Source organism: Melospiza melodia, chromosome 19, assembly GCF_035770615.1.
Source record: "Melospiza melodia melodia isolate bMelMel2 chromosome 19, bMelMel2.pri, whole genome shotgun sequence".
Lineage (NCBI taxonomy): Eukaryota > Metazoa > Chordata > Aves > Passeriformes > Passerellidae > Melospiza > Melospiza melodia.
Window position 1 is genome coordinate 10,281,082 of NC_086212.1, and position 26,465 is coordinate 10,307,546.

Here is a 26,465-nt window from a genome sequence, read left to right on the forward strand (position 1 = left end):
ATGCAGTCACATCCCTCCAGCCCAGTGCCTCTTCTCTCTGTCCCAAAGCTGGAGACTCAAAGCTGAGCCATGAAACTGAGGGAGGAGAACACTGGAGGGGCTGAGGGGAGAACATTGTGGGCATAACAGATTAATTTAATCATGTTTGGGCAACTTAGGTTGGAGCGTTGACGTGGGTTGCAAATAAAACTAGTTTGTCATTCCTGTCAGAGTGCTTTTCTGCCTGGATCACAAAGGCACCTGGTTATGAATTGAGCCTGATTGCTGCTCTCAGCAATCAGCAATCACAGCAGAGCTGAGGTGATACAGGAGACACAGGGAACAGCAGCTCCCATGCCCAGTGCTGCCTGCACCCCTGGGATCCATAAACCAGACAGGCCAGAGGCTGTGAGGGGAACAGAGCACTGGCCTCATCAGACTGGCCCTGACTTGGGAGAAGTCTAGGCAATCCAGAGCAATAATTTTCCTGGAGTGTTCCTCCTAGGAAGCAGGAGGAAGCATTTCCTGAATTTCCCTGAAACATTCCTCCTAGGAAGCAGTCTTTTTGCCAGGAGCTGGATTCTGAGCACCATTCAGAACCTCAGCTAATTCACTGTCTTGCTGAGAAGGCTGTGGATCAGGAGAGAGCACCTGTGGATGTGCCATGGGCTGTGCTCCCTTGCTACAAAAAGTACTGCCAGCTCCTGATGCTTTGCCAGTTCCGTGGCACAGTCCAGCACTTGGAGTAAAAAAGGCTTAAGAGGTTTGCTTGGATGTGTGCCTCAGATTGTTCCAGGGAAGGTTTAGAGTGGAAATGAGGAACAATTTCTTCAATTTCTTCACCAAGAGGGTTGTCAAGCATTGGAACAGGCTGCCCAGGGCAGTGTTGAGTCACTGTTCATGGGGGGATTTAAAAGATGCTCAAAGATGTTCAAATGTGGCACTTGGGGACGTGGGTTGGTGGTGGGCTTGGCAGTGCTGAGGGAACAGTTGGACTCAGTGATCTCAGAGGGCTTTTCCAGCCTAAAGGACGCCATGATTCTGTGAATTGCTGTGCCTGGCCTGTATCTTCAGCTGAGAGAGCTGGTGGTTCTGAGATGCACTCAGGAAACCTCAGCTCCAGACACAACCAGCCTCCTGCACTGCTCAGTGCCAGTCTCATCCCTTCTGTTCAGCAGCACTGTGCCTTCCCTGGAATGCTAAGCAGCATTTGGGCATGTGGGACTGAGCAGTGGCATATCTTTGCAGCTCAGATGTTTCTGGGAGGCTCTGGCAGCACAAAGCTCAGGGTTCAAGGTCACAGCAGTGGCACTGCTGAGAGTGGCACTGCTCACACACAGGATGATGCTGGGAGGGGAGAGCTCAGAGCTCAGAGGGGCCAGCCCAGGGGCAATAAGCAGGTGAGGGCTCAGCATGGTTAACAGCAGCATGATCCAGGCTTCAGCAGAGAAATTGTGATGAGCACAGGGAGGGTTTTACCCCTGCCCAGGCTCTGCACAGGGTGGTTCTGGGCTGGGAGAAGTCCTGATCCTTGCATGTGGCACAAGGCAGCCTAAAAATTGTGTTTGTTGGAGAGCTGCAGGGAGTGACCTGGTGTGGGACCATGATGGGGACTGCACCTGCTGCCCCGTGGGGCCCTTTGGCAGGGCCAGCACTGTGACCAGTTTTCCTCCGAAATATAAATATAAATATAAATATAAATATAAATATAAATAGAAATAGAAATAGAAATAGAAATAGAAATAGAAATAGAAATAGAAATAGAAATAGAAATAGAAATAGAAATATATATGTCACTATAGGACACAAAGAAAGAACACAAGCACACACCACTGTTCTCAAGGTGAAGGAAAAAAGGGAAGTTGATTTTCCGACTTCGACATTTATAGTTTTCCAAAAGTGACAGCGGATTGGAGGGTGACAGTGCCACCTCTCAAATGACACTGGTCAAACTGACAGTCCATCAACTCTCTCTTCTTCTATAAAGGAATGCAAAACAATGAGTTATTTACAGAAAGTGTGTGAAGATGTTCACTACAAGAATGTCAACAAAGCTTAGAAAATCTTAAAAAATCGGGGTGATAAATATAAATATAAATATAAATATAAATATAAATATAAATATAAATATAAATATAAATATAAATATAAATATAAATATAAATATAAATATAAATATAAATATAAATATAAATATAAATATAAATATAAATATTAGTATAAATGACTTCAAGGTATCAGCCCTGCTGTTGGAGGCCCCTCTGATGTCTGTGTGAACAGGAGAGGTTTCAGCAGCTTCTGGGGAGAAAGCAGAGCAGAGGAGCAGAGAATGGGGCACATTGTACACGGTGGCCAGAGTGACCAAGGCTGCCTGAGAGACCAAGTGACAAACAGAGACCTCCTGTGCAATTAGTCTCTTGACCTCTGTGGTGGGGAGAGGGATGCTGGGAAAGGAGCTGTGGATCACAAGGCCCCGAGGAAGGTTTCCTTGACAACACTTACTGAAGAAAAATGAGATTTCATGAATGCAGCGGGTGTGGGCACTGAGAGGCTGACTTTGGGAGAGACAAGGACGTGGCACCTCACAGAACCAGCCCCTCCATTTGGGGATGGGAAATAATGGCTCACTGAGCTGCTTTTCCAGATAAACTTAATTAAATAGCTATTGCAACCATTCGTATTTGTTTAGAAGTGCAGCCACTGTGGTAAAAGCAGACATTGTTTAATTGTTTTTCTACTCACGGAATCTTCTCTACCTTGAATAAGCACTGGCACAGAAGGGATTTTTTTTGCTCGCTTCTGATAGTTTCAGCACACAACAGCTTGGGTTTAGGATTCTTTAGTTCTAGCAATGTCTCAGCATTTACAAAGTCAAAGGAATTATACAGAAAGGTGTGTAGAATTAAACATTATATCATAATAATACCAATATATTAATAATGATGAACTGCAGACAGGTCTTTGGTATTGCCAAACTTAAACCATGTGGAAGAACCAAAAGAAAGATATTTGTGTTCAAAACCTAAATAGATATATTTTCCAAATTATACAATCTGAGACTTTTAAATTTCTTCCTGCTGTTTCAGGTAGCAGGATGTAAATTTCCATCATTGGGGTCATAGCACTGAGACTTTGCCCTGAGCTCAAGCCATCACATCCCATGGCCAAAATACCTCAGGAAACCAGTGCAGATTTTTCCTCAGGAAAAGGCCTTTTCCAGTGAAAGCTGTGATGGTGTTTGCACAGCAGACAAAGAAAGACCATCTTAAAAAGTGAAGCCACTTGGCAGGAAATCAAACCCTGGATCAGGGCGTTGGGATCAGCCAGGAGCCAGAGCAGCATCCCGGCAGGGCAGGGGGGACCAGGGCTGCAGCTGAGGCTCTGCTGGGCTCGGGCTGAGATGAAGGACACACAGGGGGTTAAGTGGAAGTTTAGTCCCAGCTGGAGCTGGAGGAGGAGCAAGAACTGGAGCTGCTGGGTCCTCACAGCACTGAGAGACAAGGAGTAGCAAAGGAGTTTTCAGGTTGTTTTCTTATAGGTCAAGTGGAAAATTGCCTAGGTTTTGGGGTAAAACATTTTTTCTTCTTTTTTTGTTTTGTTTTGTTTGGGTTTTTTTTGTTTTTTTCTTTTATTCAGCAGTAAGATCAGCCTTTCCTATTTGTTCCCTTTATTCCCCACTTGGATATTTATTTCTAACATTTTGAAGCTTAACTTGGAAAGGTTGAAAGCAGGTTTGCTTACAGAAACAGATACAAATGGATGTGTGACTGGACCTGCTGTGGGGTTTTCTGAGCACCTTTCCTGTGTCTTTGTGAGTCACATCAACGTTTCTTGAGACTGACATTTTTTCTTTTGTGTCCCAATTGATTTCAGAAATGCAGTGGAAGACACAGATACAAACCAAATAAGATTAAAGGCTTTAAAAGCTTAATAAATTAAGAAGAGCAAATCTAGCTGATAACATGGCTTTGATAGCAGGCTATAAAGGACAGGGAGTTAAGGAATTACAGGTGCCTGACTGTTCACAGCCTCCCTTCCTCCTCAGCACTATGGGGCACAGGGGAGCAGGTTGGACTCTCCAGCTTATCAGCAGGGGAGGAGCAACAGAAGACCAAGTTGAGGGGATAGAAAAGATTTGAGGGACTGGAATTCAAGCAAGCACCCCCTGGCCATGCTGAACCAGCTTGGAGTGTCCTGCTGGCAGTGACACCATCCTGCCAGAGCCATTGAAAAGGTTTGAACCCCTAAAAAGAAACTGTCCCATGTTTTGTGGTGTTTTCTAGGACTTTTTTGCTATTTTGCTGTGAACACCCTTTCATCTCAGCTTCCCTCTCAGGAGAAGTTTTATGTTGTGATGGCCCTGAGCACATCCAGAGCTCTCTGTGCTCCTGTGTGTGGGCTGTGGGATGGGCTCCATGAGCTGCAGAACATCCCTGTGCCTTTCAGCTCTTCCCCAGCTGTATAAATGAGTGATGGCCCAAGAGAGAGCTTTGGCTTGTGTCGTTTGCCTGGCTAACAATTGCTTCACGTGGTTATTTGCTACTCCAGTTTCACTCAGATCAGCAGAAACGGGGTTTATTTCAGGAGAGAAAATTCTGCCACAACTCTTCTGATTTTAGTGCTGCAATAAATCATTTAATTTAAAAGGATGAAAGGTAAAAGTATACTATGGGTTAGAGAAGCAAGAGGAGCGGAAGGAATCCTGGTTTTAATAAGAACAGTCATAAAGAAGAAAAATTTCTCCTCCCTGATGGAAAGGTCCTGTCAGCTTTGAGTGGGTTGAAACCTGTGCCACAATCTGTGACATTCCTCTTTACAACCAGCATCTCTGGAATATAATAGGCTTTCTCAATAGGACCCTGTGAATCATTGTAGGAGCACCACAGCGAGGATATTGCTGTGCACAGACCTGGCAGCACAAGAGAAGGATGGCAATTCCCTGCTCAGCAAGAGGCACCCAGAGAGGCTGAGCACAGATAGATCGGGGCAAGCCCTGACCCTGCCATCTCTGAGCAGGGCTGGAAGGACCAGGGCTGGAGGACGCTGTGACATTCTTCACATGCCAGCCCCAAAGCAAGGCCAGCATGGCCCCAGCATCAGCCCTGTTTGCCTGCAAATCTCAGCAGCACTTTGGGGGTAAGCTGTGCACACAGGCCTGCAGAGTAATGAGTGAAAGGGCTGTTTATCAATTTGTTTCCAGCAAATATTTCCTTCATTATGGTAAGTTCCTGAGGGAACAGGGGGAAGCCCGGGATAACTTCAGGCTGCATTTCCAGTGCTGGATTGCAGCACACTCACTCCCTGCCTGTCACTAACACAGTGTTGGAGTTTCATCAGTAGCATTTGCTTGTCACCAACATGTTTTACAGAAAATCAGAATTATTTTTTTTTATAGATGAGGAAACAGCTTGTGTGAGCTCGCACATCCCACATCCCCTCTCCTTCCCTGAGCCAGCAGATGGGCACAGCCCATCTCTGGAGCAGCTGAGTCTTGCCTGCAGCTCCCAGGTACACAAAACCAGTTTAATAATGCTGGGAAGGTGGCACAAGAAAGGAAATGAGGATGGAAAGAACCTGGAGATAAGGAAGGTGAGGGAGAAGGAAGCATGGTGTGAAGATAATTTTCAGGGTTATGGGGAAAATCCAGAGACTTCTCAAGGATCTGTGCCCAAATCTGAAGCTGTGTAGATTGGCAGGTCCATCTCCAGGGAGGTCATTCATCTGTCACTCACAGCCCAATCTCTTTGTGGTACAAACAAACCAGGAGACATCACCAGGCTGTGGCAGGATGAATTTATACAGCCTAATGACAAATACTGGTGGAGAATGGAGAAGAAAACACTCCTGCAGACATGGAGTGGGGAGCTCATGGCAGAGGCTGGGCAGGAGGATCTGTGCTCATCTTGATTTCCAGAGCCTGCAGCAGGAGGGGAGGCAGGGCAGGTTCAGCGAGCACCCATTGTGTCCCTGGCTGGGTGAGCCTCTCCCACTCCTGCTGCAGCACACAAAGCCAATTAAATGCCTGATTGGATGAAGCAGGCACAGTCGAGGGGCCCGTTGCCAGCCAGTCAGGATCCCAAATGCCCCAGTGTCGTTGAGGTATGTGTGTTAATCCCTCCTGAAGGATTAAGTGTTTAACCTGTGGCTGGTGTGGCAAACCTGCTGTGCTGGGGGGGCAGCACTCACCCCACAGCATCTCCAAGTGCTGCAGAGGGATCAGAGGGTGCTGCTTCTAAGGGAAGATTATTTGGCAGAAGAGAGAGATTTGGTGACTTGCCTCCATTGCTTCCCCACCCTCTGTCCTTCTTTATTTGGGAATCAGATATTGTAGAGGGAAAGCTGCCTGCCCCCTCCCTGACTGATTGCCCGTAACCACAGATTCCTTTGAAATACAGATTTTTATTGAACTTTCAAAGCAGTGTTGGGAATTGCAGTACCTTCCTAGCCCAAGAGAGGTGTGAAGGCAATTTCCCCCCTGAGCCAGGAAGAAGGAGGAATAATGGCCATTTAATAGATGTGGCTTCTCTCATCCTGGGGCTGGAGAGGAACCTGCAGCCACTGACATCCTTAAATGCTTTAAGCCATCACAGAAGCACTGCTGCTTAGATCCCAGCCAGGAAAAGGTGTCACAGAGCTGATTACACACAGCAGACCAGGATTACTCATGGTTAATGCCTGATTAGGAGTTAAATGAATATTGACTGTCGATTGTAAATTGTAATTATTTATTTAGCCAAAAATAAATATGAAATGTCATAATGCAATCCCTGTGGCCTACTGTGATAATTAAACATATTTTCAAATCTTGTACTGACAAGGAAGACACAGGTCCATAGAGGGGCTTGCACTGTGTTAATAAAGCAAAAAAAAAAAGAAAAGATCTCTCCATGCAAGGCTGGGCACAGCAGAAAAACCTGCATTAGCAGTTTTCCCCCTACACTCACTATATTTCTCCTATAGATATATCATTTAAAGGCTGTGGGCATGCAAAGGAGAGCAAACAGTTGCATTGTGTGCTTTCAGCTGCACAGGGGCTCAGGGCCAGGGTACCAGATGTTGTCTGATACACAGATGATGGCTGCAGGTAAAAAACACATATTTATGCAGATGTGGTTTGAAAATCTGCCCCAGCACTCCAACAGCAATGGAGTTTTATGCCTAGAACACAGTACTAGCCTTGAACCATGTTATTAGTGCTGGAGAGGAGCACAGCCTGTCCTGCAAAACTGATGTGCTGGCAGAATTTCCTTACTGGTGGCAGCATTTTCTGAGGGGCGAAGGTGGAGGAGAGAGTTTCCTCCTCTCCCTCACTTTGATGGATGTGTGCTGGAGAACAGACACAGGAGGCGTCAGGAATGATGGAGTGATGCTGAAGGCTCTGACAAATGAGCTCTAGAAAGTTACACTGACATCTTTGTGGACGTATTTCACATCCAGGATTTAAGATGTCACCATCCCTCTGCTCCCCTCTGTCCTCTGCCTGAGCCCCACAGAGCACACCACAGAGGAATGCCCCACACTGTGGGATTTTGGGGGTCCCCTGGATGAAGGAGGAATTGAGAATCTGACTGCATGTTCTTAGAAGGCTAATATAATATAATATAATATAATATAATATAATATAATATAATATAATATAATATAATATAATAATTTTTATAAAATATATTGTATATTATATCTATAATATATAATATAATTATATATTTTATATTATAGTAAATTATATTACATGCTATAGTAAAACTATACTAAAGAATACTATAAAATACTAAATACTATAAAATACTAAAACTATACTAAAGAATAGAGAAAGGATACAGACAGAAGGTTACAAAGAATGATAATGAAAACTCACGACTGACTCCTCAGAGTCTGACACAGCTGGCTGTGATTGGTCATTGAGTAAAAGCAATTCACATGAAACCAATCAAACATTCATCTGTTGGATAAACAATCTCCAGACCACATTCCAAAGCAGCCAAACACAGGAGAAGCAATCAGATAATTATTGTATTCATTTTTCTCTGAGGCTTCTCAGCTTCCCAGGAGACGAAATCCCGACGAAGGGATTTTCAGCAAATATGACAGTGACACCACACAGCACTGGAGCTCAGCCATCAGAGGAGCTGGGATGGGAGCAGAGGGGAAGGGGGATGTGTGAACAAGCCTTGTGTGCTGCTGACCTGGTTCAGATTGCTTTGGGAACCGAGTCCCACCTTCAGCTGCTGCGGGGCTTTGCTCAGGGAGCTTGTGAAAACCTTGGGCACAAACACAGTGGGTACACAACTCTGACTCTCCTTGTCCTTCTCCCTTCCAGCTGGCTGCTCTGGAGAGGCAAGTGTTCGACTTCCTGGGCTACCAGTGGGCTCCAATCCTCGCCAACTTCCTGCACATCATCATCGTCATCCTGGGGCTCTTCGGCACCATCCAGTACCGGCCGCGCTACATCGTGGTGGTGAGTGAGGGACACCCACAGCCTGTGCCCTGGGGCTGTGCCACGAGATGGGCACAGGGCAGAGCCCCTGGGGGATCAGGCCCTGCGTGCTGTTCCAGCAGGAGGGCCTGGCTGTGCTCAGCAATCTGCCTGTGCCAAGCTGGGGAGGTTTCACATCATTCTCTCTGTGCCCAAACGCTGCCCAGCAGAGAGGGAGGGTGAGGGGCTGCACAAATGCAGCACAGAAACTGGAAAGCCCTCCAGACTCCTATGTGGCTTTTCAGGCAAGAGAGCATCTGAATATGGAACACAAACAGAGGGAAAAGGATTTCAGTGCTGACTCAGGGCATTCCACTGCCCCCAGCTAGAGCACACATACATCAATATAAATATAAATAGATATATACACACACACTAATTCCAGTGACTTCCTAATGTTTATTGCTTCTCTCTCCCCCTCCCCATTCCTTCCCAGTATGCCATCTGGACTGCAGTCTGGGTCACCTGGAACATCTTCATCATCTGCTTCTACTTAGAAGTGGGAGGGCTCTCAAAGGTGAGTGCCAGGCTGTGCAGCCGAGTGGGGAGGGCAGGGCTGGGAGCAGATCCTGCCTGTGGAGGGGCTGCTTTATCAGGGATGGGCAGCACTGCTGCTTGCATGGGAAACTGAGGAGCCGCTGCTGATTCCTGGAGCTCTTGGTTGGTTGGTGCAGGTGGTGGCTGGAACAAACCCTGCCCTCACAGCAGGTGCAGTGCATTTGCTTTCCAGAGGTGAGAGCAGGACTGGCAGCAGAGCCATAAGTGATATAATACATGGACAGAGCCATCCTGAGGGGAGAGGGGGTTTGAGGGCCAGTTCCCAGCAGTGATGCTGAGGAGGATGAGGAAGGCTGGGAGATCCCCAGATTGCAGCTGATCCTCTTGGGATCTGAGCCCACCTTGGCAAGAAGGTGTGTGATGTGTGCGCTGAGTGTGTCTCAGGGAAGGGCTGCAGCAGGGGCTGGCTGGGTTGAGCTGCCCCAAGGACTTTGCTGGAGCTCTACACCTGCCCCTCTCTTGGTGTTTCTGTGCCTCCCAGTCCTGCTGAAGCCTTGCTGCATTCCAGCAGCAGGGATAAATACCTGGCTTTTGCCACAGCAGGCAAGATGCTTCCTGTTGTACCTTTGGGGAGAGGCTCCTCTGTCTGCAGAACAGAGAACATCCCTCCCCAGAGGGATCTGCCTCATCTCCTTGGGATGCTTTCCCTGCCTCATTTCTTCCTTTTTATGTACAGTGGTAGTTACCCATGGCTGCTGGCCAGGCTGTTGTGAGTTAATATGCAAAGCTCTTTGAAGAGTAGATTAGCTAAATATTGCTGTCTGCCTAATGAGGGGTGAGTCAGAAAAAATAAAAATGGGAGGCAGGCCCTAAATTAAGGCTGGGCTGTAAGCTATGAATTATGAGTGTTGCTGGAGCACAGCAGGCTCAGACTGTGGGATGCAGGTTCATTTCAGAGCACTCCACATCTGGCCTAAATTCCAGGTCATGCATTGGGGCTGCACTCATAATTGGAATGGCCCTGTGGTTTTATCAGGCCTAAATCCTTTGCAGATAAGAAAATGTGACTTTCCTAACGTCTCAATTCATCTTCATTCACCCTCTCAATTAACTCCATAAACTTTGAGGGAGTTCTTGCCCAAAACAGTGATTATTCATAATCTGAAATCTCAGCCTGAGATGATCTCGATGTTGGCTGTGACCAACTGAAAAAAAAAAAGAATTTTATGTAACTATTTACATGCTCCCTTCTGCAGAGAAAATGTTGGCTTGATAAACTGCTCTGGGAGCTTCTCAGAGCCAGTGTTTGCTTCCAGCCAGCTGGATCCTCGTGTTTGCTAATCCCAACCTGCACTGCAACACGTCAGGTTGCTGTTCTGCAGTTCAAACAGCACCACAAACTCCTTTTTTTGTGCCACAGAGGAGCTTCCCCTGGTAACCTTGCTCTGTGCTGGGGCTCATTTTAGCCAAGCCAGCACACAGAGAGGTTTTATTTAGCCTACAGGGTGACACTTGTGACTGGGGACATTTTTTATAGAGTTGGGCTGCAGTGTAAGTTGTTACTGACTCAGTGGACTTCCCTCTCAGGCTGCAATGAGAAATTAGTTCATTTAATGGCAACCAGCAAAACCAAGAGAGAATTTGTGCTTGTTTGGCTGTAAAGCAGTTGACAGCCTTGCCTCTGTTCTTAATGAGTTATTCTCACTTTAAAAAGCTGTTTTGTAAGGAAAACTAATGATGCTGCTTTCCATCCTCCTCCACTCTCACTGAAGTAATTTGGGTCTTTGTAGTGGCAAAACAAATCTTTGCTTCCACAAGAGACCAAAAGATCCACCTGGAGCAGGAACTGAGGTTTCTGTAGGATTCTTCAGGACGGACATTTCTGTAGGACACTTCACAGGCTGCATCTCTGGAAAGCTGATCCAAAGGCAGCAGGTGTTTTATTGATGTCGGTCGTGGGATCAGACCCCAGAAGGACACCTGGGCTTGGCTGTACAGGGCAGTGCCTGTACAGGGAGTGGATGGCAGCAGGGCTGCAGGTACCTCTGTGTGCCCACAGGGGATAGGGGCTGCCCTCCAGTCCTGACCAGGAGTCAGAGTCAAAGCTCATCATGAGCCTGGCAGCAGGCAGGGAAACTGCAAATATTGGGAGAAGAGCTTTGGTGGAGGGAGGCTGATGGAGCTGGTCTGATAGACACAAACTCATTCTAATAATGAACACACTGGAGTGCTTGGGCAGGGTTGTGCAAGTCCCTGAGGGGGCTGAGAGCTCTGGAGGTGTTCAGGGTGCTGTTCCTGTGTGATTGCTGGGGGAATGGGGGAGTGGCAGTGCTGCCAGCCCTGCACTGACCCTGCTGTGCTCTGACAAGGGCAGCCTGCCAGGGCAGGCTCTGTCAGCAGCTTATTGACAGTGGGAGAATGCAGGAAGGGCAGGGAACTCCAGAGAATGGAGTTTGATAACTTGGTGCCTGGTAATGACAGCCCAGTGCAGCTGGGACAGGGGATAACTCAGGTGGGGCGAGACAGGACAGAAAGGATTCAAGTGTTTCTGATTTAACAGATTTCAGAAAAGCCCAGGGAATTGAAAAGATGAGGAAGCAGGTATGTGCACTCATTGCAAACAATTCTTTGTGCTCTGCTGCCTAGGTGTGATTTCACAGTGGTGAGGGGATACAGGATGGGAGCAGGGATGTGCTGTTCACAAAAATGGGATGTTGTTGTTGTGCCCCCCTTGCTTTGGGTGCCTGGCTGATCTAATGAACAGAAACCAGGGACCCCACAGTCCCATGTCAGCCCATGGGTGATTTGGCAAAGGGGTTGGGACAATCTCTAAGTTATAAATTCCAGGTCATCAGTAGAATAAAGGCTGGTAGGTGCAGTTTGGCTCTTGGCTTTCCCTTACCAGGAATTGCTCTCTGATGCATCTTTCCTCCAGTTCTCACCCTCTCTTTCCTCCTGTCTTTCACATTTCTTGAAGTGCTCCTTTGTCCTCCAGATTATTCCAGCATGTACCTTCCATGTCCCCTGGCCATGGAATTGCTGAAGATGCTGTTCTGGTCAGCCCTGCTCAGGGAGTTATAACTAATTACTAACCAGCTACCAATCACTAGTTATGCTGAATTTTTAGTTGGAAAGGAAAATTCTACTGATCACTGAATCTATTCCCTACTTCTTGGAAGAGCTAAACTGACTTGATTTCTGTCTTTCTATCCTGCCAGGGTTTATTTATCTTGGAATCTTCTCTTAGCAGGAGTAAGAGTGTTGAAATATGGCCCAGCAGAACTTCCTTGGCCGGCCAGGCACAGGTGGATCAGCACAAGTGTCTGAGGAAGCTCTTCCCCTGCTGCTGGAAGGGCCTCCCCAGGCACACAGCCCACGCCAGCTTTGCTGGAAGTGCCGTGCCAGTGGGTGCTGGAGCAGGCTGGGTTTGCAGGGCTGCTGCTCAGCGCTGGCAGGAGGTGGTGATGTGCTCTGAGCAGCTCCTGGCAGCCTTGCCTTGCTGGCAGGCTCTGCCCACACTCCTGAGCACCCTTGCAGCTCCAAGTGCTGTGCCACTGCTCACAGCCCAGTTTCCAGGTTGCTCTTCCTCCTCCTGCCCCATCTCCCTCTTTTGCCATGTCCATCTGGGTAGGTGAATTGCTGGGAGCTGGCTCTGCAGTTTCCAGGCTGGGTTTGCAATAATGTGTAAAGCTTCTCCCTGTCTACTCGAGCGTGAAACACATCCCTCCTGCAACCCCTCAGTCTGAGTTAATTATTAAAATCCTGCTGTTAAGGCATATGAGCATATGTCTGTCCAGCTGCCATGCTGACTGACTCTTCATCATGTGCTTGAGAAATATTCAAATTGGTTTGAGGAACTGGTGTCCTGTATTTCAATGTGTTCCTTTGTCTTTTCCCTCTGGAATTATTCTTCTTGAATGGAGATTTATAATTTTTTTTTTATCATTCCTTTATATTCCCTCTTGTCTATGCACTGCTTTGATCTGAATCCAGAGTCGTGGTGGTCTAAATCTCCTGTTGAAATGGAAGCAGCCCTTGTGAGTCAAACAGGGGTTATTTGTATTTCAGAGAATCTGGGTGGCATCTTGGGATGGCTTTGTACCTGGTTATAATACCAGGAGGATGGATAAATTCATGTGTATGTACAACTGTCCCTCAACTCCTTCTAAATGTAGAACTTGGAAGTTTGGGATTTGGCTTTAAATGCTGTGGCATTGTCAACAAGCCCACTGAGAGACACTGGGAGTGTTTCTCTGTGTCTCAAGGTGATGCAGGATTGAAAGATGAACATGATATTTCCTATTTTAATAAGAAATATTTCCATCTAAAGAGATTCAAAATGATTCTGCTGTCAAGCTCTGGTGGCTCCCAAATGAAGTTCAGTTTATTCCAGAGCTGTCCTAGTGTGTTTTTGCCTGATAATTAAGGAAATTTGGGGGAGGCAGTTCAGAAGGCTGTTAACAACAAGAAATAAAACCATCTCTGGTAGTGTCCCTTAGCAAATAATTTCAGAGCAGCTTTCAGGAAGCTATTTTAGCACAGGAGCACAGCTGGCTCCGTGGGTGTGGGAGGTAGGTGTGAGTTTCCCGTGGGCAGGCTCTGGGAAATGGGGGTGCTGCAGTTTCAGTGCTCCTGTCTCCCTCTCACCCTGGTGGCACACGGGTGGCACCCAGGTGCTGCAGCAGTTCAGAGTGAGGTGTGATGTTTTTACCTGGCTTTAAGGTGCTTGGGTCGCTCCTGGCTCGTGTTTCCCCCCAGGCTGGAGGTTAAGGAGTGTGAAAAACGCCAATCACTTGTTTTTAAAATTTTAAAAGTTTAATAGTAATAAAATGGTTATAAAAATAGTTATACAATTAGAGTAATAATAATTTGGACGATTTGAATTAGGACAATATGAGACAATAGAGACACTCCGGGTACCTTTTTATGGGCAGCACGAGCCTGAAAAAGGACACAGTTAACAAAGGATTAACCCTTAAAAGCAATAGCTTGTTGCATATTCATACACTTCATACATGATGCACAAATTCCATTCAAACACAGGATTGTGTCTGGTCATCGTCAGCTTCTTCCTCCGAATCGTAACAGTGCCTTCGAGGCGGGAAGACGTTCATTTCTTCTGATAAGAGGGCGATAAATTCTTTTTCTCTGAAAGATTCAGGTGTCCTGTGGCTGCTATTTCACTGCAAATCCTTTCTTTAAAAAAAGTATCCTACATAGCATCGTTTCTATTTTAACAATGTTTATAACCTAAAACTATATTTAACACAGTACTTAAGAGAATTAATACAGCATTACTTTCTAACACAACACATATTCATTTCAATATTAGCGAAAAGCCAATCATAAAATACATGCGTTTTTCACAAGGAGGCAGTGACAGCCCTGGCAAGGGATGAGCAGGGGCCAGGCACACACAGATCCCTGTCCCTGCACCAGGGCTGCCTCACTGCTGGGGCTGATTAACATCTCCCAGCCCACATTCCACTTCTGGGAGCATTTCAGTGTGTTTAGATTTCACATGTATTGCAGAAAGCTTTTGGGAAACAGCTGTTCCCTAAACCTTCTTAAAACGGGCTCTTTTCTCCTGATTTTTCTGTGCTGTTCTGTTCATGGTCTCACTTCCCTCTGACTGCATTCTCACAAACGGAGCTGGCAAACCACAGGAGACATCCTGGAGTTGTTTATGCAGTCTCCCAGCAAGCTCTGAGCAACGGGAGGTCAATTAAGGGATTTTCTTGAGTGCTCTTTTTATTGTGCCCCATGACACAGGTATCCCCCGAGGGCAGAGGAACAGCTCTGCTTTGCATGTTGAGACCCTGTGGTGCTGCCCTTGCCCCAGACAGAGGTTCAGGAAGGTGGCTCTGAGCACAGAGGCTTTCCCTGATCCCAGTGTGCAATCAGTATTCACTTTACATCTGTGGCATGGATGGCTCATGGGTTCAAAGCATTGTGGTGCTTTTAGAACCCAAATGTGCTCCGTTTTTCCAATCTGCTCTTCACTGATGTAGAACTTTTTAATTTTTTTTTTTTCCTTCCTTTTTTTTTTTTGCTCAGAGCTGGAGTGTGATTGTAGACAAAAGGCAGTGAGGGCTGGTTGGGACCTCCTGTTCCTCCACCTGCCCACCTCCAGCCACACCTGCCCTGCCTTTCCAGCCTGAATTTACAAGTTGAGCAGCAAAGTTAAGGCAGAGCCAAATCTCTGCAGGCTGACAAAAGGGAGATTCTGGAAGGAAAGCAGCCTGTTCCTTGCCTTGCCAAGCACACACTGCTGCCTCTGTGAGGAGCAGGGAGGACACTGAGGGCTCTGTGAGGCAGAAGGTTTGGGAAGGCACCATCTGTGAGCTGGGAGAGGAAAACCCTGGGGACTGAGGGTGAGAGGAGATGCTGTGGTGCCCTGGGAACAGCTTTGCTTCAGTGCTAATGGGGGGAGCCCCAGGCAAAGAAACAGGAATTCACTTGGGGGGTTTTTGGTTGTTCTGGAGGTTTATTTCTGTTTGTTTGTTTTGTTTTTTGAGAAAGATGTTTGCTTCTTTCCCCAGCCAAAGCAGCGAGTGCCTTGTGAGAGGGAGAAGGGCCCAGCCTGGAGGCCTGGCTTTGGCTGGGGAAAATCCATCAGCTCATAACACACAAACTTGGGAGAAAAAGAGCAAGCTTTGCAGAAAAGCTGTGATTTGGTGCCTTCCTGAGCTATGTGTGGGCCGCTGAAGGGTGAAGCCCAGGAGAGGGCTAAACTCCCAACTGTTAGTAGGGTTTTCCCCATTGTCTCAGCTGCCCCAGCGCCCTGCTCCATGTCTGTGCCCCGCTCCATCTCCTGCCCAGCACATGCCATCTGCTGTGGTGATTATGTCAGGAGCTTGGCAGCTGTCTCCTCACTTCATTGTCCACATTTCTCAGCACGTGCTTCCTGCAGCAGATTGGAATAAGGGCTCTGCAGGCTGGTTTGGGGTGGCTGTAGTGCGAGGAGGGTCCCCACACAAGGTGCAGAGCAGGGCAGCTGGGGGCTGTTCACTGATTCTCTGGCTGGCGTTCATGTTCCTGGCCCTGTGACTCGAGTTTGGCCCTGGATCTGCTTTTCAGTGTCTGTTTTATATCTGCAGGACTGCCTGGCTTGGCTCCTGTGCTGGCTGAGGAGACAGGCCCTCTCTCTGGAGGGGAATTTGGAGCAGGGGCTTGGATAGGCTGCTCTGAATCTGTTTTTCCTTTTGACTCCACGGGGAGCTGACACAAAGGAGCTGCCATGTGAGGTTTTCCATGTTGGGAAGTGTGAATACCCCAAACTCTGACTGCTGCTGTTCTGGGAGCCACAGCTTTCCTCCTGGGACTGTGTAGGACACTGGCATGAGCAGTGTGAAATAGTTTATGGATAGGTGCTAAAACCTTTACTAATGGGTGGGTGATGTGTGTATATCCAGCATTCATCCCTCTCTGTAGAAATACAAATTCTTTGCCTTCAAATTTTGAAATCTGTTTTTCAGAATAAAACTTCCAACCCCTTGCCTTGTTTTGTGGTCAAAAGGAGTTGTTGATTCTGCATCAAAGTGCCCTCCAGGGGCAGCCAGCACTTGGCACTCATCCATGAAGGGTTGCAGCTGTTCAGCCAGCCCTGAGTTTGTCTTTTACCTTTGCCATGTCCTGCAGGCTCAAAATCCCAAAGCTCTTCTGAGTGTTCCCATAAATACTGAGCTTTTCTCAAGTGTGAGGAAAGTGTGGTCATGTTAAAATAAGCACCTGGCTGCACACCAAAGCCCTGCACTCCTTGTGTGGCATTTCACACTGTGACCCCCTCATGTTCAAAGTATTTACCTAGGAAAGACGAGGGAGCAAAACAAAGAGCCTCTCGAGGTGAAGTTGATAAGAAATTGCAGGGGAGGGTTTACAAGGAGCTGCAGTCAGCACTGTGAGCTCAGCTGGGCAGAGTAGGCTGACAGGAGATGCAGAAGCACCAGATGTGAAGAGTGTGGAAGGAAATCCGGTAAAAATGGTGCGGGATCTTGTCAGATGTGTTAAAAGCTAGGAACAGAGGAAGATGTGTTGGGTTTTGAAACTCACTTTGGGGTTATGAAGTTCATATTTTCCAGGTGCTTGTGTTGGTTTATTATAACAACAATGCTTTGTGTTGTATTATTATATATAATAGAACAGAATAGAATAGAATAGAATAATATAAGTAATTTCTATTATATTACATATTATATATATGATTATATTATATACATATGATTATACAGTATATATTATATACTATACTATTATATACTATTATATACTATTATATTATATACTATTATATACTATTATATTATATTATATACTATTATATTATATTATATTATATTATATTATATTATATTATATTATATTATATTATATTATATTATATTATATTATATTATTATATTATATTCAGCCTTCTGAAAACTTGGACTCAGATTCCTATCTCTCACCTCCTCCTGGGGACCCAACACCACAACAGAATCTGTTTTTCCTTTTGACTCTAAGGGGAGCTGCCCCAAAGCAGGTTGAAACACTCTCAGAGTAAACAGAGCTCTCTTTGCAACTTTTCCCTTTAGGACAGCGAGCTCCTGACATTCAACATCTCCCGGCACCAGTCGTGGTGGAGTGAGAATGGCCCTGGCTGTGTGAGGAAGGAGGCTCCAATGTCTGGCATCAAGGGGCTGGATAGCCATTCCTACATCTCTGTCATCGGCTGTGCCCTGGAGTATCGCTACATCGAGGTCATGCACAGCTCCTTCCAGATCCTCATCGCGGTGAGTGCCTCACGAGGGGAGCAGCTCCCCAGGAGAGGCTGCTTTGGTTTTGTTCTTTGCCCGGTACAGAGCTTGGGCTGTGGTTTTCACCGCTTTTTGTATTGCCCGATTGCAAAAGCCACTGTAAATGTGTTTTGTTGGATTGTTCTGCTCTTCTCTCTTATGAAAAATGCTGCTGGCAACAGTTGGAAATGGGTATCAGCAACCTGATGCTTGAAGTAATGCATCTGTGCAACCATGCAGTAACAAAGGGTTCTGAATCTCTGTTGGGGTGTGGGAATTCATGTTTTGACCCTTCTGGAGGAGGGTTAAAAGAAAAGGTTTTGACAGCACAAGAGGAAATGGCACCAAATGGCACCAGGGAGGTTTAGTTTGGATACTGGGGACAATTTCTGCACATAAAGGGTTGTAAAGCACTGGAACAGACTGCTCAGGGAGGTGGTGGAGCCACCACACCTGGAAGTGTTCAAAAACTGTGTGGATTTGGCACTTGAGGACATGGTTTAGTGATGAATGTAGTGGTGATGCTGCGTTGATGATTGACTTGAAGCTTTAAAAGGCTTCTTCCAACCTTAATTCCATGTTTCTGTGAAAGGTTGCTCTTACTCCCCATGGGTCAGTGATGGGTGGTGGAGCAAACACCTGCACATTTGTTGTGAACAATCCCCAGAAAATGAAATCAAGTTTTAGGAGGCAGTAAGCAGCTTATTTTCCTTCTGCTGATACCCAAGATATAGCCACTAAATGTTTTCATCCACTCTTTCCTCATCACAGTCTTCCTCAGGCTTTTGAAAGTACTCTGTAAAAATGCAGCATCCTTAACATTTACTGTTCATTGTTTCTCACTTTTCTGTGAAATTAACACAAAATATCCATTGTGCTCCACACTTTGGTGCTGCTCTTACATTTTGTAGCCCCCATCTCTAATCTGCTTTGGATTGTTACTTTGGGGTTAATAGCTTTAGGCAAAAAACATGAACTGCGGAACCATTCACATTCTGGCTTTCAGTTTTGGCTTAAAAAAGAAAGGCACCTTGCCCTGTTTAAATGCTGAAGGATTACAGTGATTTTTCAAGTTTCTAGAGTGCCAAGTACTTCTCTGCACGTTTTTGGTGCTGTCCTGATCCTGCATTTCCTATTAGCTGGGCTGTGTGTGACCCAGGGAACTGCAGGGAGGGGGAAGGCTCAGGCCCCTTTCTTGCCCTGTCAGAGAAGGGGCAGAAGCTCCTGTTTCCTGACTTGGATGAGCTCCCTGGCTCGTGTGCTGGCTGTTAATATCCCCTCAGCTCTCCTTGGGGCCAAATGATCTGCATGGATCTGCCTGAGAGCTGCTGCCATGCCCCTGTGTGAGAGAGGCAAACCTGTGTGTCCAGCAGAATGCAGCCTGCTGTCTTCAGAGAGGGCTTTTAGGTGGAACAGAACTGTACCTGAGTTTGGTGAAACAGGGGCAGACTTTGCAGTCATACCATCCTCTTTTAGAGCACAGAGATTTCCCACTCTTAGCATCCTTCCTGAACTCCTGAGCTGGCACAGCCCCTGTGCCCTGGGCCAGAGGTTGAGCCAGCAAATGCTCCTGAGTTTGTTTGGAGTAGATCTTTGTTTTTTGGCAGCTTACTGACTTAGGCACATGGCCCTGGGCTAAGTGATCACTCTGATTTATAGAACTCTGTCTCTGGCAGTGGCTTTTCCTTTGCTTCTTCCCAAAGGCACATGACAATATTCTCTGTGCATCTGCAAAACATCACTAAGGGCCAGATGGGGAGGCAGGAGGGGACTATAAGACAAAATAGGATTTAGGGAAATACTTTCTTTCTCTTTCACCCTGATATTTAAGGTGCAATAAATTTTTGAGTCCTAAACCCTGAAAAATGGGGTTAAAATACTTGTAGGCAAGAAACCCATATGGGCTGAGCTATGCAGTGAACTAAATTTCTACTTGTCCTGTAATAAAAGCACAGTATTGAAGCCCCAGGTCTGTAACTGCTGCTAGTTCTGAAATGCTCGTGTAATTTTGTCATGTAGTGGAAGGAATGGAGCTTTTCCCCGCTTCTTCGAGGTCAGGCAGAAAGCAAGTCTTTCTCCCTCAGACCTTGCCTGAAAGCAGTCAGCCAATTCTCTCCCTTTTTTCTCTCTGAGGGTCAAACTCTTTGATCCCTGCCAGTTTCTTTTTCTGTTCTCTTTATCTCACTTTGAGGCAGGTTTTATTACGGGCAGCTGTCCCCAGCGTGCTGGCAGGTACAGTGCTGCAGACAGGCAGGGACACAGATCAATAGCACAAAAACACAACCAGCAGCTGGAGGGCTCAGGGGATGCAGCAAGAGATGTGACCTCGTTCCCTCCTTGTCTGAGACCACAGTCGTCAGTTCCCTGTTAGGAAGGGCAAGGGACAGGCAAAATTGTGCTTTCAGTAGTTTGGGTTTGCTTTTTGGGATGGTTTTTAGTAGTTGTGGGGTGGGGGGCGTGTTCGGCTTGGTTTGGTTTTCGACACAGCACTGTGAAATCCATTCTGTCTGAATATGCAGTGCCCAAGTGTGAGCACTTTATTTTATTTTACTTTTTTTTTTCTTGAAGTTCTAATTCCTTGAAACTACTGAGGGACTGTAGTGCTGTGTTGTTTACCTGGGGCAAGGCTCCCTGAACTCAGCCTTGCATGCCAAAGGAGAGGGAAGGCAAACCTGGATCCATCTGGTGAGCACAGTGTTGGCTGTCAGCTTGACTCCTGCTGATTATATCATCCTGCTCCTGGGCATACATTTGAGGATACAGAAGGTCTCAGTCTGCTTTTGCTCAGAGCTTGTCTGTACTCCTTGAAGGCAAAAGCAATTCCTTTAATCTGGAATGCAATCAAACTTGGGCATATTAGTCACCACACGTGATACAAGTTGCTGTAGGGCCCAGTTTGAAAATCTTTCTCAGTGCTTTAGCACAAAACACATCAGAGGTAAAACAACAGACAGCCAAAGAGAGGCAATCAAAATTGAGAGGTAAAAGCTCATCGGGGCAATATCTAAAATTCTGTCCTGGTATAGAAATGAACTGTAAAGATAATCCTACAGACCCAGGTAGGAAATGCAGCAGCAACTTCTTTGTCAAGATAAGAATCTGCTTTGCTTTTCCCTTAGCAAGGATTCATCTTGCACATCCCCAGCTCGCCAGCCAGCAGGGAGAAGAGTGATTCCCAGCTCCGAAATACCTGGCATAGCTCTGGGCTCTCCATATGGTGCTTCTGGGAGTGGGGAGGCTTGGGCTTTTCCTGAGGCTCCACTGAATGGGGTAGAAATTGGAAATGTCTTCCCAGGTGCCAGAACTCGCTGCCTGCCTGCCTGCCTGTTGTTTTCACTCAGACTGACAGGTTGGAAGGTTCCCAGGGAGGCAGCAAGGCAAGCCTTGACAGCAGATGTTATGTGAGAACCAGTGTGCAAGAGATGCCTTGCTCTTGGCAGAAGGTAGATTTTCAGTGGTTGTAATTGCATCCAAAGAGTAAAGAAGGTCAAGGAATTAAAGGATTTTGATTGCCTCTCTTTGGCTATCTGGTCACAATAGCTCATTCACAAGCTGGATTTTTGCTTTCTCATAGCAGACGTCCCTTCATTTCCCCCTCTTGCACTGATGTCAGTGTGCACCTTTCATTAGCTCTGATTAGAAGTGAAACCTAGAATGCATCTGCCTGAAGGAAGAGCCTTTGCACCCATTCTCTGGTGGAAAAACCAGCGGCAAGTTTGTCTATTTTGAGAGAAGAGTTGGAGAATCTTCACTAGGACAGAGGCAGACTAAAGCCAAGATCTTACACAAGTAACAGTAACACCTCCTAAAATTTGCCTCCCCATCCTTTGTGTATTTTGCACACTTGCAGCCAGCTGGTCCCCTTCTCCAGGTTTTTCTCTAATTTTCCGGCTCCAGCGCCTTCACTCAACGCTGCTGTTTGATGAACAGTTTTCAACTCTATTAAAAAGTTCACTTCAGAGGGCTGAGGGGCAGGGGGATGCTCAGACAAATGTTTCCCCCATTCCCTTGGGGCACCCTTGTCTCTCCCTGTCTTTCCCCCTCTGTTTGCCTGCAGAGTGCTTGGGGCAGCGTGTGCGTTCCCAGGCTGACACAGCACACCTGCCCTCAACATGTGTTCCTCATAAAAAGGCTTAATCAGATCCTTCTGCAGCTTGGGGAAGCTGGTACTGCACATGCAGAACAAGCAGAGAAACAGCAGCAGAGGCTAAAGCCCTAGAACATTCTTTGGGGAATTAGAGCAGTGGCTTAGTGTCATTTTACATCGCTGACGTTTTCCCTCCTCTTCCACCTCCCCGATGTAATTTGCAAAGATCCAGGAATTATTGGTATTTCCCTGGGATACAGAGCTTAAACCCCTCCTTTGCACTGAAATCAGCAGCCAGGATGGCGCTTGGAGCAAGGGTGAAATTATTCCAAATTGTTGGCTTCTGTGAAGCTTCTTGTTGTGTGTTAATTGCTGATAAACTGGGTGATGTTTGGGGGTTTGACACATCGTTATCAAAGATGCAGTCAGAAGGGAATTTCAGGTGTTTCTTGGAGACTGCTCGTTCCACACTGCAGCAGACTCTTCCAGGGGAAAGACTGGACAACGGGAGCAGCATTTCTCCTCCTTAGCTCTATTTAATTCCTAATTTATTCTAAAGGTGAGACATGGGGATTGCCATGAGTTCGGTTAATCCTTGAGATTATTTAATTTGAGGTTATTTAATTGTAGATTAATCCTTTAGAGTATTTAGTAAGGTCAGCACATAAAAAACTGGAATTCATATTTATAGTGTACATCTTTTCCCCCCCTTGCCATTGAGACTCTCCTGTTCTGGCCAGATCACAATACAAACCTTCTTTGAATAAAAGGTTCCACTAAATTAACAAGCTTTTTTATTGCTGAAATGCATCTAAAGAAGGAATGGATTATAAAGTCAATAAAAAGTAAATTTTAAACACCAAGCAGATGATTTTGAAACAAAGCCAGGAGATGGAAGGAATTAAAAAAGAAAACCCTCCACTCCAGTGAAGCTGGGATTAGAGATTTAGGAAAGTTCACTTAATTCACTAGGTTTTGATTGGTTGGTTTGTTTTTCTGAATGCAAAAAAAGTCACCTTAGTCATAAAGTGAAAAATGTATGGGTTGAGCAGAATGATGGTGGAGGGTTATGGAGCATTAATTTCTGTGCAAAACAAACTTCCCGAGTCAATCACATTGCTTGGTGCTTCTGAACCGTGAAAAATGCCCAGAGCCTTATCAGGTTTGCTGTGACAGTACAGCTGATAATGGCTCCTGACTCTGCTCATAAACTGGGCAGGTAAATCACTTTCATTGGTAATTCTAGCCAGAGTTTCATGACACAGGTACCACGTAAAATTTGTGTCTACCTGTTATAGAGCATAATTCCAGTGAGGGGATTTAGGGCTTCCACTTTGCATGGCTGTTAACCCAAAGTTCCTCCTCTGAGAGGTGATGGGAAATCTGGGGAGGGAGAGAATGGTCCTAGAGTTCCCTTGGAATCAGGGAGTGTATTCAGGGTGCACCTTTCTGCCGGGATATTCGTGTGTGTGTAATTTGATGCGATGTAAGAGGCTGGATCTTGCAATTATAGAAGTGCATGAGCAAGTGCCGAGGATGTGTGTGAGCACACTCCGAATTTGTCACTTGGGTTCAGACGCCTTTATGCTGGAGATCAGAAGGTTGGTTGGACATCTCTCGGAGTGCTGAGACGTGCAGGCAGCACTCTTGTTTTACCAAGAGCCCCTGGGTCAGGGTTAGGGTTTAGCCCAGGGAGCAGCGGCGGATCCGGGGAGCGGCCCCGGGGCTTCAGCACCACGGCCAGAGCCCGGGCTGGGCCGGGAGCCCCGCGGTCCTTGGGGCTGGGAGAGCTGCCCGAGCCCCCCGAGCTGCCCGAGCACTGCCGAGCCCACCACCGAACCTGTCCCCCAGTGCCGCGCCTGATTGTCTTTCAAATGCCTCCAGGGATGGTGACTCCATCGCTGCCCTGCACAGCCTGTGCCAGGGCTGGGTAACCTTTTTAATTATGAAATGTTCCCCAATATCCAATCTAAAGCTCCCCTGGCACAGCTTGAGGTCAATTCCTATTGTCTGCTTGTTTCTTGGGAGGAAGAAAGCCCTTACCTGGGCTACAGCCTCCTTCCAGGCAGGCACAGGGAGCATTAAGGTCCTTCCTCAGCCTCCTTTTCTCCTGAGCCCCCTCAGCCATTCCTCACCAAACTTGTGTTCCAGACCCCTCCCCAGATTTTTTGCTCTGAGCTGCCCAAAAACTGCCACAAACTTCAGGGAAAAAAATAAATCCAGGTTTATATTACATAGGATAAAGGAAAAATCTCTAAAATTTTGTTTGGTTTTGATTTGTCTGCCTTAAACAGTGGTAGTTCCATTCTGAGACAATTCTAAAAGTGCAATTAGATTGGCCATTGCATGTGGCCAGAGGATTTACGTTTCTCTGTAGCTCACAGGAGTTTATCCTGAAGCCCAGCAGAGGAATGAGGGAGTCCCCAGAGCTGCCCTTCCTCCACTGAGTTTCTGGCATGTGCTCCCATCAGGCTGACCCAAGAGGAAAGCAGTGAGCTGCCTTCTCTTTCAGATGATTATAGAAAAATCTTCAGAGGAAAAGCAGGGTTTAGTGATGCTGCAAAAACATTCCATTTCCTCCCAACAAGTTATGTTTTGTCAGGGAGAGCTGGAGAAACCACAAATATTGTAAAAGTCCCCAGCAGAAATCTCATTATCCTGCCTTTTGTTTTTGGGTGTGATGTATTTTTCTGTCATATTAGAAATGAATGGACTCTACTTTTCGAGCCTTCCCATGCATCATTCTGTCTCCACTTGGAGTGAGTCACTGTGTGTTACAGGCTGACTCTTGTTCCTAGGAATTGAGTTCACAGTGGAAAACAATTATGCCTCACAATAACTTTACTAATGCAGTTACTGTCAACCAAGATCTCGCTAAGTGGGGTGTTATGTAAAGATGTGAAATGAAGGATGGAGAGGATATTTGATTAACAGGAAGAAGGCAAAGCAAAATAAGACCCTGCTGCATCTGGAATTCTCATAGTAGCAGGAGTTTGTTTTTCTGTTTAGGCTGAGGAACACCTTATAGTGAGCCTGAAGGAAGGAGGCAGCTCTGATGCTTTAGAGCTTCTAGAAACTACCAAGTTACTAAAGATTTTGGTGTCTGAACATTTCTGCCAGTACGGCACCATTCTTATGGTTAACTAATTTTCTATCTCATCTGCATAAAAACTACTCACCTCTAATTGGTAATTTACCCCGTAGGACAGGAATGCTGAGTTTATGAGTTTTTGTCATTCCAACTCTGTGTCCCCTGTGCATTGCTGTCTGTCCCACAAGGCATTCCCATCACTTCTTACAGAGACTTAACTTAGCAGTTTCAGTTTCCACAAAGCCAACCCACGTTCTTGCCAATCATTCAAGCAGCTGAAGGTGCTGCTCTGAAGGTGAGGATGACTCTTACAAGTTTTCCTTCTGAAGCTTTGGGTGTGCTCCATCAGTGCCTTCCCTGACACCCACACCTGATATGGCTTGGCTCCACAGTCACAGAGATGCTGCCAACTGAGTGTAAATAGTGCCTGCTGAAGTTGTGCCCAGTGGGTTCTGACCAGGCTCACACTGGCTGATGCTGAAATGATTTATTCTCTCTCTTTTCCAGCTGGTGGGCTTTGTGTACGCCTGTTACGTGGTTAGTGTTTTTACAGAAGAAGAAGACAGCTGTAAGTATTTATCAACAGATCCCTTGGCAAAGGTTTTAGTAAATTTTGTTTCTCTCTCAGATGTTTGTCTGTCAGGACTGAGCTGCCATCAGACTCCTCTCCATCTCTGCCTCTGTGTGTTATGGCACTAACTAACCCTCAAGGATCAGCTATTTTTGCTGTAAGGGTTTTTTCCCCCATGTCACTCTGTGTTAGGTGCTGTAGTTCTGCTACACTTAGAGCGCAGAAAGAGCTTGGTTTTGGCTTCTCAGCTGGACTGAGCCTTAGAGAAACTGGGCAGCTGCCTCTGTTGTCAAGCTCATGTAGCCTGAGAATAATGGCTCTGGAATATTACTGCTGTGATTAAAAGCACCTACAACAAAGCTCTCAGCCCAGGGCTCAAGTGGGAGACCTGCAGAGTCTCATGTGCCACCAGCTGAGGATGAAGCAGATCATGAGAGTTCTTGCCAAGAAGCAATCTGAGCACTTAATTTAAGAGCAGAGGAAGTGCTGTGTTTGAATTACGAGGAGGAAGGAGCCAGCTCCCTCGTGCTGGGTACGCAAATCTCCTCAGTGACAGTCAGTCACTGTGACACCTGTCAGGGCAAAAACCCACAGGTCTGTGGGACCTGTGCAGGTATCCCACTGCTCCTGGATTGCTTTGCCCCTCTAAAAAGCCCTTTGAGAGCAATGATTTTACAAACAGAAAATGGATGCATGAAGTAAATGCAAAGTTAGATTTGTTTGGCAATGTGTTGGGTTGAGGCCAGATTACTCCAGCAAAGGATCTCATCCAAAGGTTTTACATCCAAGTATCAATTCTTTTAAGGCATTGATTAGGTTTGTGCAAGCAGCTTTGTTGTTTTAAAGAGCAGCTGGCATGGAGGAGAGCTGGAAAACAACAGCTTTGAACTGAGTGTTTGAAAGTACGTGAAGAATGTGTTTTCATAGGAGCGAGAGGAGATGCATTACTTATCTGCCTTGTCCTTATGGTTTTTTTCTTCCTTCCTTCC

General features: G+C 46.4%; 1 protein-coding gene across 3 annotated transcripts in view; it reads left to right on the forward strand.

The window, feature by feature from the left end:
• NKAIN4 (sodium/potassium transporting ATPase interacting 4) overlaps positions 1 to 26,465 on the forward strand; it is a 49,566-nt gene that overhangs the window by 15,972 nt on the left and 7,129 nt on the right. For all 3 annotated transcript variants that reach the window (XR_010030075.1, XM_063172508.1, XM_063172507.1), the window contains exons 2-5: positions 8,300 to 8,437; positions 8,892 to 8,972; positions 17,527 to 17,724; positions 25,413 to 25,473. Coding sequence is in view for 2 of the 3 variants with exons in the window: in XM_063172508.1 (XP_063028578.1) it covers positions 8,300 to 8,437; positions 8,892 to 8,972; positions 17,527 to 17,724; positions 25,413 to 25,473 (478 nt within the window). In the remaining variant the exon portion in view is untranslated. The remainder of the gene's footprint in view (positions 1 to 8,299; positions 8,438 to 8,891; positions 8,973 to 17,526; positions 17,725 to 25,412; positions 25,474 to 26,465) is intronic.